This window comes from Periophthalmus magnuspinnatus, chromosome 9 (assembly GCF_009829125.3).
Source record: "Periophthalmus magnuspinnatus isolate fPerMag1 chromosome 9, fPerMag1.2.pri, whole genome shotgun sequence".
NCBI lineage: Eukaryota > Metazoa > Chordata > Actinopteri > Gobiiformes > Gobiidae > Periophthalmus > Periophthalmus magnuspinnatus.
The window spans coordinates 29,842,934-29,853,658 of record NC_047134.1 but is presented as its reverse complement, the minus strand read 5'-3'; the positions used below and the strand labels follow the sequence as shown (position 1 = coordinate 29,853,658).

The 10,725-nt window shown below is 39.7% G+C and overlaps 1 protein-coding gene across 1 annotated transcript; it reads left to right on the top strand.

Moving 5' to 3' along the window:
• Positions 1 to 298: 298 nt before the first annotated feature.
• LOC129456528 (uncharacterized) lies at positions 299 to 9,024 on the top strand. Its single transcript, XM_055224248.1, has 3 exons — positions 299 to 375; positions 751 to 1,490; positions 8,832 to 9,024. Exons 2-3 carry the CDS (start codon positions 754 to 756, stop codon positions 9,022 to 9,024), a joined length of 930 nt encoding a protein of 309 aa, XP_055080223.1. The 5' UTR covers positions 299 to 375; positions 751 to 753.
• Positions 9,025 to 10,725: the final 1,701 nt, after the last annotated feature.

Here is a 10,725-nt window from a genome sequence, read left to right as displayed (position 1 = left end):
AATCATTTTTTATTTAGAAACAAATATTTTAATTAGAACAGGGCACCCTTACAAAATTCATAGAACCAAACATTTCTAAATGATGTTAATTTTTCTTTTTTTTTAACACTATTATATGTTCTACCTGTTTGAATATTGTTTAAACTGTTCAGGTCTTTATTTCTTTCATTGAGGATAGATTTATACGCATCTGTAATCAGCTAGTCTGCCTTAAGTTCTCTGGGGTTGATTGGTAAGGGCTACTCATGACCCACACTCACACCAGAAGAAAGTTTTTTTTCTTCATTAGAGAGGAAGTGTCTCTGCATTTTTGGACATCGACAAGAGAGATACAACCAGGAAACGGTCCTGAGATTCTATCTTTCCCATTTTCGGGTAAGCTTAACATTTTAACATTCACACGAGACTTAAAAATGTTACTTAGAGCTTTGGTTTATAAAGCCGTGGGTGACTTTCCGTCACATTCAGCTGTAAGGACACCTCCAGCTCAGTCCATGTTGATAACTCCAGCACTGCTGCTCAATTCTCAAACTTTGAGCCACAAACAAGTACAGTTTAACACGTAGTTTCACCCTTTGTTTTTTTTATTGTTTAAAGCTTGTTCATCTGCAATGTTTTCAGCTTCATTTTGGTTATTTAATGAGTTTCTAATCCACATAATGGAGTTTGGAAGTACAAATATGTTCACATTGTAACATTGTGATGTAATTATACTTCTGTAAATGAGAGAGAATTGCTTATTTTGTACAGATCATGGACAGTGCAGCTCCAGATGCCCTTCCCCATTCAACTGAGAGGACTGAGGTCTTGGCTCCTCCTGAGCTCACAGATGGGGAGTCCTTCCATGTTTTTGTGAGCTACAGCAGCTCTGACCTTCACTGGACACATACTCTGATCCAGCAGCTGGAGGACAGAGGTCTGAGGGTGTGCTACCACGACAGGGACTTCATCCCAGGATGGCCCATCCTCGACAACATGTCCAGCTGCATCCAGAAGAGCCAGAAGGTTCTGCTGGTCCTGAGTCAGGACTTTGTGAGGAGTCGCTGGTGTCTGCTGGAGGCCAACATTTCCATGTTCAGAGACTGTCTACATAGGAAACCTGTAGTGCCAGTGCTGCTGCAGAGAGACCTGTCCATCCCTCTGCACCTCAGCCACCTCACCTACCTGGAGGCCAGCCACCCCAACTTCAGCCAGGAGTTACTCCGAGTGCTGTGCACACCCAACCACAAACTCCAGAACACCACTATGGTGCCGCACCAGCTGCCAAACCTCTACAACGGCAAAGTTCTTCAGCCACTCAAATCTATTGATGAGATTGTAAGTGAAATTGACTGTGGCGAGTGGAGCACACTAGTTCCAGATCAACTGCGTCTGATCATTAAAGACCGAGCCTTTTACATGGATGCCATAAAAATAATCAACAGGGTAAACAAAGAGAAAGTGAAATTCAAAGTTGCCAGGGCCTATAACATGACATTTGTCGTTTTAACGTTTTTTGCCTCGTTAATCATCGGACTTTCTTTGTTTTTATTATGGCGTATTATTTTGGACATATTTACGCATCATATAGGAGTAACAACTCTTTTGGAGGCTCTTGTTCTAGTTTTTATTTTGATAGGTTTTTTGAAATTACGAAAGTCTTGTAACAATGAACCCCATCGTATTTTGAAGGAGCTGAAGAAAGCTGTATGTGAAGCAAACACTCTGCTGTATCAGGAGCACATTCTAATGGGAGTTTGCAGCAATAAGGAACTCTGTCTTGTGTATGTGGTACTGGAGGCCTGTGAACAAGAGCTCCGAAAACAGTTCCCTGACAAAAATGATGTCTTACGTAAAGCCTTACTAAGATTCTCTTCTATTTACGCTCGTTATCTTTCTATGTCATACTTTCCATTTGAACCCTGTGAGCCTGGTCATGTGAAGGACAGTGTGTGTTTCTGTCAGTGTGTACTGTATGCACATCGTGTGCATGGGGTTGACTTTATTTAAGTGGGACTATTGAAGAAGTTGAAAGTACCTTGTTTACTTGTTTTTGTTGTTAAATAAAAATGCATTTTTGTACAATGTTCAAAAATTAGATTTTTGATGTTAGCACAGAATTAGTTTTACCTAGAGACATGTCCACTGCCTCTGACAAGTTTAAGCCCAGTGGTATTGAAGGATGGGTCAAATGCATAGGGCAAATTTCACATACTTTCTAGACTTTGCTATAAATGAATAGTCAAATTCCCAAAGTATTTTACTGTTGTTATAGTAAACAGTACTGTACTGTAAATCACAATAGATTCTGGGAGAAAACTACATTACTGTGATTATGCGGCAGTATATTGTCAACTCCATGTTCGAGACTGACACACAGACAGACACAGCCTCATAAGAGGAAGAGCAATGTGGACAAAAGCAAGGCAGGAGCAGGTATGATTAGAGCTCTTTCCCAGTCAGTGTGAACTATTCCTCAAAACTATCTGGCTTTATGTGAGGGTATAGGAAAAGGAAGGAAGCTAAAGGAAAGCTAAGTTTCTGCCGTTTCTACGTGGGTCTGCCAGTGCAGGAGACTGGGCTACACATGATGGAGCTGGTAAGAACATGTTTATGATGTTTTAAATGTGCGCTATGAATATTAATAACAGTTACTGCAGTACAGTTTCATTTTGTTTGTGTTCAATATTGAACTGTCTTGTTATTCTAATCATTATTCTTATTTAAGGATGAATGACCACCTCAGGGACAGACGATGAGTTTGAAACCAGACCGTGTTTAAATGAAGTGTGTTTCTTATAAGTTCCACCTCTGCCTGATGCTGCACACTCCACATAGCTCAGTGGTAGTTGTTTTTTATATATATATATATATATATATATATATATATATATATATATTATAATAATTAATATTTTATTTGTTTGTTATTTGTTTTTTATTTGTGAAAGTATTCAAATAATTTGACTTAAGATTTGTCAGATTACCAAGAGGAGCACCAGTTGCAGAGTAAAGGGGCAGCAGACTGACATTATCTGTAAGATATTACTTATATCTATTGGTTGTTTTAATACATTTATTTTGACTTGAAACACCTGGGTCTGTGCATTATTGGTTTGTATGGGGCATGGTTTTGCATTTTCTGATAAAAACAACAGTATCTGAACAGTAAATATGAAGAAAATGCTAAACAGCATCTTGCTGATACAATGATCCACTGTATATACACTTATGGTCTGCAGCTGGTGACATCTAGTTATTGTTGCTACAGTATACAGTATATATATATATATATATATGATATATATATATATATATATATATATATATATATATATATATACTGTATACTGTCTGGTCTGAGATGGTCCTGAGAACAGGGTGCAGGCGAGCAGGCGAGCAGGCCCCGAGTGTCTGGAGCAAGTCCCTCTTATCCACCGCAGCAGGTGGTGGTGATTGTGCTAATGGAAGGCAGGTGCGCGTGGGAGGAGCAAAAACTCCGCCCAGCTCCAGGCTCAGACAGGTAAGGGAGGGGAAAGCACACAGGGAGACAGAAAATGCAGGCATCATGACAACATCGCAACATTCTGAATATTATATGAGTGCCAATGGACAATTTCTAGTAGAAAAACAGTCAACATCCATCCAGTCAAATCGCTCAGAGCAAACAGGGGGTGTGAATAGCACAAAGGAAGTATAGGATGGACAATTTCTAGTAGAGAAACAGTTAACAGTCAACAAAACAACAGGCACTATTTATCTCTCCCTATCGTATGCTGACAAACTCACTTAGCTTTGCATAATCACAGCAACAGTTTGGTTTCCATTTTGCCGTATAAGTCTAATCTGACCTAAAAAAAAAAAAAAAAAAAAAAAAAAAGCTCCATGGGCAAAAATGAGGGCAAAAAAAGCATAGACTATTTTGTCTGTTATGCTGCCCATAGATTTGCCACTCAGTGCTATAGTGTATTCATTTTTCTTCTGCTTATCCATCCATTAACACTCTTACACATTTACTGCAATATGGGGATTTGCTTCACCATTAATATATATGTGTATAACGCTCCTGCTAGTGCCAACAGACACCCTCTTGATTATTCATAATTTACGATTGTTGTGGTCTAATTGTAAGGGCTACTGGAAAAAAATACAGGGAAATGGCTCCGGTGTTCCAAAATCTTCCTGGAATCGCCAAGTTACTAAGTGGCTGATAGCATTGGCATTGATCGCCGCATCTACTAATTATATGTCTATGCTCAATGCCACTCAGACGGAATGTTGAGGGGCATTTTTAAGCAAAATTATTTCTGCATAACCTCTATAGCACAGACACAGCAAAACACTCTGTACTCCTGAACCCTCTCTCTAAAACCGCATTGGAAAACAGCTCTGATTGATCGGAGCCCGAGTCGGCAGCATCCAAACCCCCTAATGTGGCATGAACAAGGCGTCCCCGCGCCGATGGCTCTCTCTGCACAGACACTGTAAATTATATTGTCAGGCGCAGTCACTTCTCCACTCGCTGCGCAGCTAACAAGTCTCACCCTCCTCCCCCCCTCACGCTAGACCAGGAGAGGGGGGAACGGATCCAACTACACGTGGGACAGGAAATTAATTAATGTGGCAAGTTGGCGCTAGTAAACAAAATGCATTTACTAAGAGAGGCAGCAGCACGGCGCAGGTAGTAGTAGCAGGTAGTTTGATTAATGTGCTCTCTCTGCTCCTCTGGGTCCCCTCCTTCTCTCTCGCAGTGAAGGTCGATGTGTCAGTGGCGTGACAGCAAAAAAAGTGGGCCTGGCTGGCCTTGGATACTTGGGAGCGGTGAAAGTAGGGCCTGGCGTGAAAAATTGTTGGATAGTTCATTATAATGCATAGGTATATACAGTATAGTCATTTACTATAGGACTAAGCAAAAGCTGTTTACAACTTGATCGATTATTTTTGTTGGGTTCAAAGATCAGATTAAAGAGGGGTCATAATCCAAAATCTACTTTTTGCATCTTTTTACCATATAATAACGTTTCCTAATCAAAAACATGTCCGAAGAGGTTTTATGTGTAATCCATGCATGTTTGAGTAATCTAGAGATCTCCTCCAGGCCCTATTCGAACCCCTCTTACGTTTAGCCTTACAGTCCTGTCCAACGCTCAGCCCACAAGCCTCTGTCACCCATGCTCCCTCAATTTTCCATAAATATGCAAAAGTATGATACAAGGGTGGGGGGCACTGTGTCAAAAATAAAAGATTAAACTTATTAGACATATTTATAAGTTGTTTTTGGCGAGTGTAGCACATTTTTAAACGCATTAAAAGGTAACAGTGATCTGAATATGTTATAGATTCGCAATTAATACGCCATAGAAGTGTAATACCCCCCTCTTTAAAGTTGAAATGCACCATTGATTGCTATGGGAGTTATGTATGGATCAATAGGACCAGCAAAACTTGATCAGCAGACCACATTTTGACCCCGGTTGTTGCTTGTATTAAAGCTTTATCTCTCTTACCAGTGAACATGACAATAAATACCAAATTATAACACTGATTGAGGTATTGAAGTGTTGATTCGGCTTCAAAAATATAAATATGAATGCTTAAAATTTCTCAAAGAATTGCATTTTGTGATGAAACGTTATAATATTTTGTTTATATTTTAGTTTTGTCTGCACATATATTTGATTTTTAGATCAAGTTCAAGACTGTGTGGAGTAAATATATGCCAAAATAAAAAAAAAAGCTTGTGAAGAACTGTGATATTGATATTTTAATAGTTGTTTTTTACTAAATAATATCAGTTACATAAAGAAAGAACATTAATTTACCAGCGAAATAACATTACATTTGCGGTATATTGTGGTATCACTCCTCACTGCAGCCATTTTGGACCTCCCTTGCTGTTTATTCTCATAGGACTGACAAAGTGTGATCCATCCTCTTCCAGAACTTCCCTGTGCCACAAACAAAGCCAAGGACGAGAGATTTAAACTCCCCCCTTGAGGTTTCCTGTCCTCCATCTTTCTTTCTCTCACCAAATCGCTCCGTGTTCCCTCCTCTATAGCTCCGCGTGCAGCTGCTTTCTGTCATGGTGCTCTCAGGGCTGTGTCAGACGCCAGCTGTTTTGTCTGTGCCAAATTCGATCCACACAGGCCATTGTTGCTGTGGAAGAAACAGAGCGGGCTTTAACATGTAGTGGTGCCTTCTGTTGGCCAGTTGTGCAAGGATGTTCCAGTATTTCTTGTACCCTCAAATCTAGATCCTAAACTGTCACTATTTGTCTGGTGTTCTCAGAAAAGCGGATGGAGTAAAATAGTATTAGTTGTGTAGGTCTATGAATAAAGTTTTCAGTACTGACAGCGATAAGTCACTGCATTATAGCCAACGACACTGAAACGTCCACACCCTAGTATATATCTAGTTAATAAGTATTATAATGAAAGCATAGAGGCTAGTGAATACGTTTTGAACTCATCCAAGTAGCGTCTTCAGTTCTGAAAAGGTTCTGTAAGTCACTCATGTATATCTGAAGGGAGGAGCTAACTACACTGAAACTTCCACACCCTAGTATATATCTAGTTAATAAATATTACAACAAAAGCACAGAGGCTAGTGAATACGTTTTGACACTCATCCAAGTAGGGTCTTCAGTTCTGACAAGGTTCTATAAGTCACTGCATTATATCTCTCTGAAGGGAGGAGCTAAGTACACTGAAACTTACACACCCTAGTATATATCTAGTTAATAAGTATTATAATGAAAGCATAGAGGCTAGTGAATACGTTTTGAAACTCATCCAAGTAGCATCTTCAGTTCTGACAGGGTTCTATAAGTCATTGCCTTACATCTCTCTGAAGGAAGGAGCTAAGTACACTGAAACTTACACACCCTAGTGTATATATATATATATATATACTTAATAAATATTACAGTAAAAGCACAGAAGCTAGCAAATACGTTTTGACACTCATCCAAGTGGCGTCTTCAGTTCTGACAGGGTTCTGTAAGTCACTAATGTATAACTAATGTAACTAACACGCCGAGTTGTTTACGGTGAAAGTATCTGTTAAGTCCACTGAGCTACCCTAAGGTGTGAACTGCCAAGTCTGCAAAATCTATTTCAAATTTCAAAAATATTGAGAGAAATTAAGAGGAAACATTAAACCTTATTTCCACTGTGGCTTGCAAAAAAAAAAAAAGCTTATTAAGGCTGCTGCCAGTTATACCTGAGTTTTATCCTCTTAAAAAGGTAAAAAATACAATTAGTTAATTTTAAATGGTTTGCAGCTGTCTAAAGTTATTCCTCACTTACCTTACACATTCCAAGCATCATAATTATTCACCGCAATGAGTTTATAAGCGCTTTTCACAATTTTTAGAAACCAGAGAGGAGTTTTGCCATGATGGTAAAGCTAACAACAACTAGCATGCTAACATACGCTTCCTGATTATCGAACAATACAATGCTTTCTAATTAGATGCAGACAGCTGGTAGTGGACTTATTTTGATCTCAAGAGCTGCTTATACAATGTAACTGTACTCGGGCAACCAACCAAGTGTTTATCCAGGCTTGGCGTCATAGAAACTACACACCCTTTGTTTTTGTTTTTTTGTTACAGTTGACATGCACTAGCTAACTACCTTGAACGTAACTGCAAATAATATAAACAACATATTTTCTTGGTGTACAGTTTCATCTGATCCACTGGAAACCCTTAACATATTTACATGAAATGGTAAACAGTAACAGAATCTCCCGGAGAGTGTAAATTCAGCTAGAGTGAGATCTTGATGACAAGCCTCTGCAGCGTGTTGGAAATCATATCCCTGCGATGACAGAGCAATAGGATGGCTTAATATCTCTTCTAAATGTACGGTACATTGCAGCGCTTGCATTCGCGGCGCTGTAATCGGACACAATCCAGACAAGAAATTCTCAGAACAAACATCATTTAAAGGTGCAGAACCTGATTTTTACTGCCTTAAAAACAACTAGTCCATTATAAATAGTTTGCAGTGGTCCACAGTTATTCCTCATTTTCCTAATGCATTCCGACAATTATAATTATTCATAGTGATGAGTTTATAAGCTCTTTTCACAACTTTCAAAGGGATGCACGTGGTTTTGCAGTGCACTTCCTGGTTTGCAGTGGATAAAAGAGATGGTCTCATTTTGATCCTAAAAGCTTTTACAATAAGTCTGTACTGTAACAACACACATTTTACTATATTAGGCTACATGAAAAAAATGGGAACAGCTCCTTCAAAAGAGGATGTAAGCTAGTGAGTATTTTTTTAACTTACTTGAATGTACTTTGAATGTTTTGAGGAATTGTTCTTCAAGAGTACTAATATTATGAACAATCACGCTGGAGGGACTATGTGTCTCGGCTGGCCTGGGAACGCCTTGGGGTCCCACCGGAGGAGCTGGAGGACATGTCCGGGGTGAGGGAAGTCTGGGAGTCCCTGCTTAGACTGCTGCCCTCGCGACCCAGCCCCGGATAAGCGGAAGAAAATGGATGGGTGGATTATTATACCGTATACAGTACCCACAGAGAGCGCAAAAACTGCATCTGGCACAGTGATAAAAGCAGTTTGTAACAAGTTAAAAAATATATCACCCATAACATTACGTAACATTGTGTATTTATTCATACACATTGCGCTCATTGCCATTTAATAAACAATTTATAATTTTTTTTTAAACTATTTTTTTCAGCAGTTCCTACTTGAGTACTATATTTATCTACTCTATACCTCAACCTATATACGTCCACCTATATAAAGTCCGCAGCCTGCTCTCGTTGGGCCTGGCCACCTCTCAGTGCCAAACATTTCCTGCCTGTGCCTCCTCAGAATGTGTTTCCCAAATGCTGACAGGGAGAATGGATGGGCCCCATTACGTCTGGCTACAAACACATTCCAGCAGGATGAAGGGGCTGTAAATTATCCAGAGAGCCAGCAGCCCAGGACACACAGCCCAGCCAACCAGGCCCCCGCCTCCCCCCTCATGCCCCTCCCCCCTCACACCACCATCCCACCACCGTAACACCACCAGGGACTCCAAACCCTGCTCTGAACCTGTGACACAGTCAGCCCACACAGCAACTGGATTACATGTGTCTAAAATGTATCATATTAACATATTATAAGGATTAATTAATAATAGCTACACCTAAATAACCTTATTAAAGCAGGAAGTCCATAGAGATACATTTAATCTCTATGGACTTCCTGGTCACTTTAATAAGCCACTTTGCACTGTTGTTCTGATGCTGCTATTGTACATATTTTTTCCCTTTAAGTATTTCATTTGATTTTTTAAGCATATCTTTTTAACTTTGTGCATGCTCTTATTTGTATTTGTATTTATTCAGTGTGTTTATGTTGCACTTTTTCACCGTATCAAGTTCCTAGTTTGTGAACTGTGTTCACAGACTATGGCAATAAAAGTCTTCTGATTCTTCTGATTCTGATTTGAAGAAGCAGTATAAAAAAGTAAATAATGGCAACCCAATGAATCGCTGAACCAACCACCTTCTGGTAACAGGGAATACGCTTACAAACTGACTTTTTGACAGGACAAGCATTAGACCATTTAAAGGACAACTTCTTGGACCAGTTGAACTTTATGACACATACTTGGAAGTGTATTTCTGTTCCCGCAAAAATACCAAATGGTACCTTTTTTTTGAACCGGAAGTACATACCATTAATACCATTGTGTTTACCTACAAGGATTAAGAACGCATTTGGAGAATTTTAGGTTTTAGTATTTCTAACGTTTGTGGGCAGCGGTAGTTCAATCGTAGCGCTTTCACCTCCAAATCAAAAGGATGGTGGTTGGATGTTGTTGCAAACCAGTTCATAATATGCCTTTGCGCAAGACACTTTTCCTACCTTTGGGGCAGATTGGCAACCACTTTTCCATGAGTCAGCTCCAAGGACACTGGGTTATAGTCCACAATTCACATCACATCACATCTATATGTCGTAACCACTATTTTACCCTTTTGAAACTACGAGCCAACATCTGTCCTCTTTACACTACACATACCAAGAAACTATCACTGCGTGTTTTGGGATAACTCCAGTTTTGGCACTAGCACCATATTTCCAAATATCATCACTGACATGTTGAGTTGCCGTGACACTTGGAGGCACGATGGTAAAACACTGTAAAAACGTCAACACCGCGATCAGGTCAAATTCAGTTCACATGAGACAAGCCCCACTGGCAGCTGAACAGACAAGCAACAAACCAGACCGTGCAGCCCCGTGGCCGACTTACACGCTGTTAATAATTACGCGTAAATAGGCCCATGTCAGGTTGCATTGTTCCCATGAAGTGGAAGGCTTCGTCTCCTCCTACAGGCCTTGAGCGTTTAGAGGAATCTAACCCCAATCCTCTGGCTGTCAGGTTTGGTCATGGGTGTGTCTGATTCCAAGTTAGGGTTCCATTGAAAATGCCAGGAAAATACACTTTCAACCAAACGGAAAAAAGAAAAAGTTGTTTGAATTTGATCCTGACCAGTGAATTGTTTTCTGCTATGAAGTTGACTGTAGTTCATTTTCTGAGTTAGAAAACAGAATGGTGTAGTTTAAATTTTCTTTCTGAAGTCCTTGTTAGACCTTATTTTAAAACATGTTTAATGCTGAATTTGATGTGGTTTAGTTCTCAGATTTTGTACAATGGTGTATAGTGGCCTATAGTGGTAGCTCACGCAAGATTGATATGTGTAGAACTCTG

Coding starts and splice junctions, on each gene's coding strand:
- LOC129456528 (XM_055224248.1), top strand. CDS start 754: ATGGACAGTGCAGCTCCAGATGCCCTTCCCCATTCAACTGAGAGGACT. Junction 1,491..8,831: donor ATGACATTTGTCGTTTTAAC/GTTTTTTGCCTC, acceptor GTGCCTCCTCAG/AATGTGTTTCCCAAATGCTG.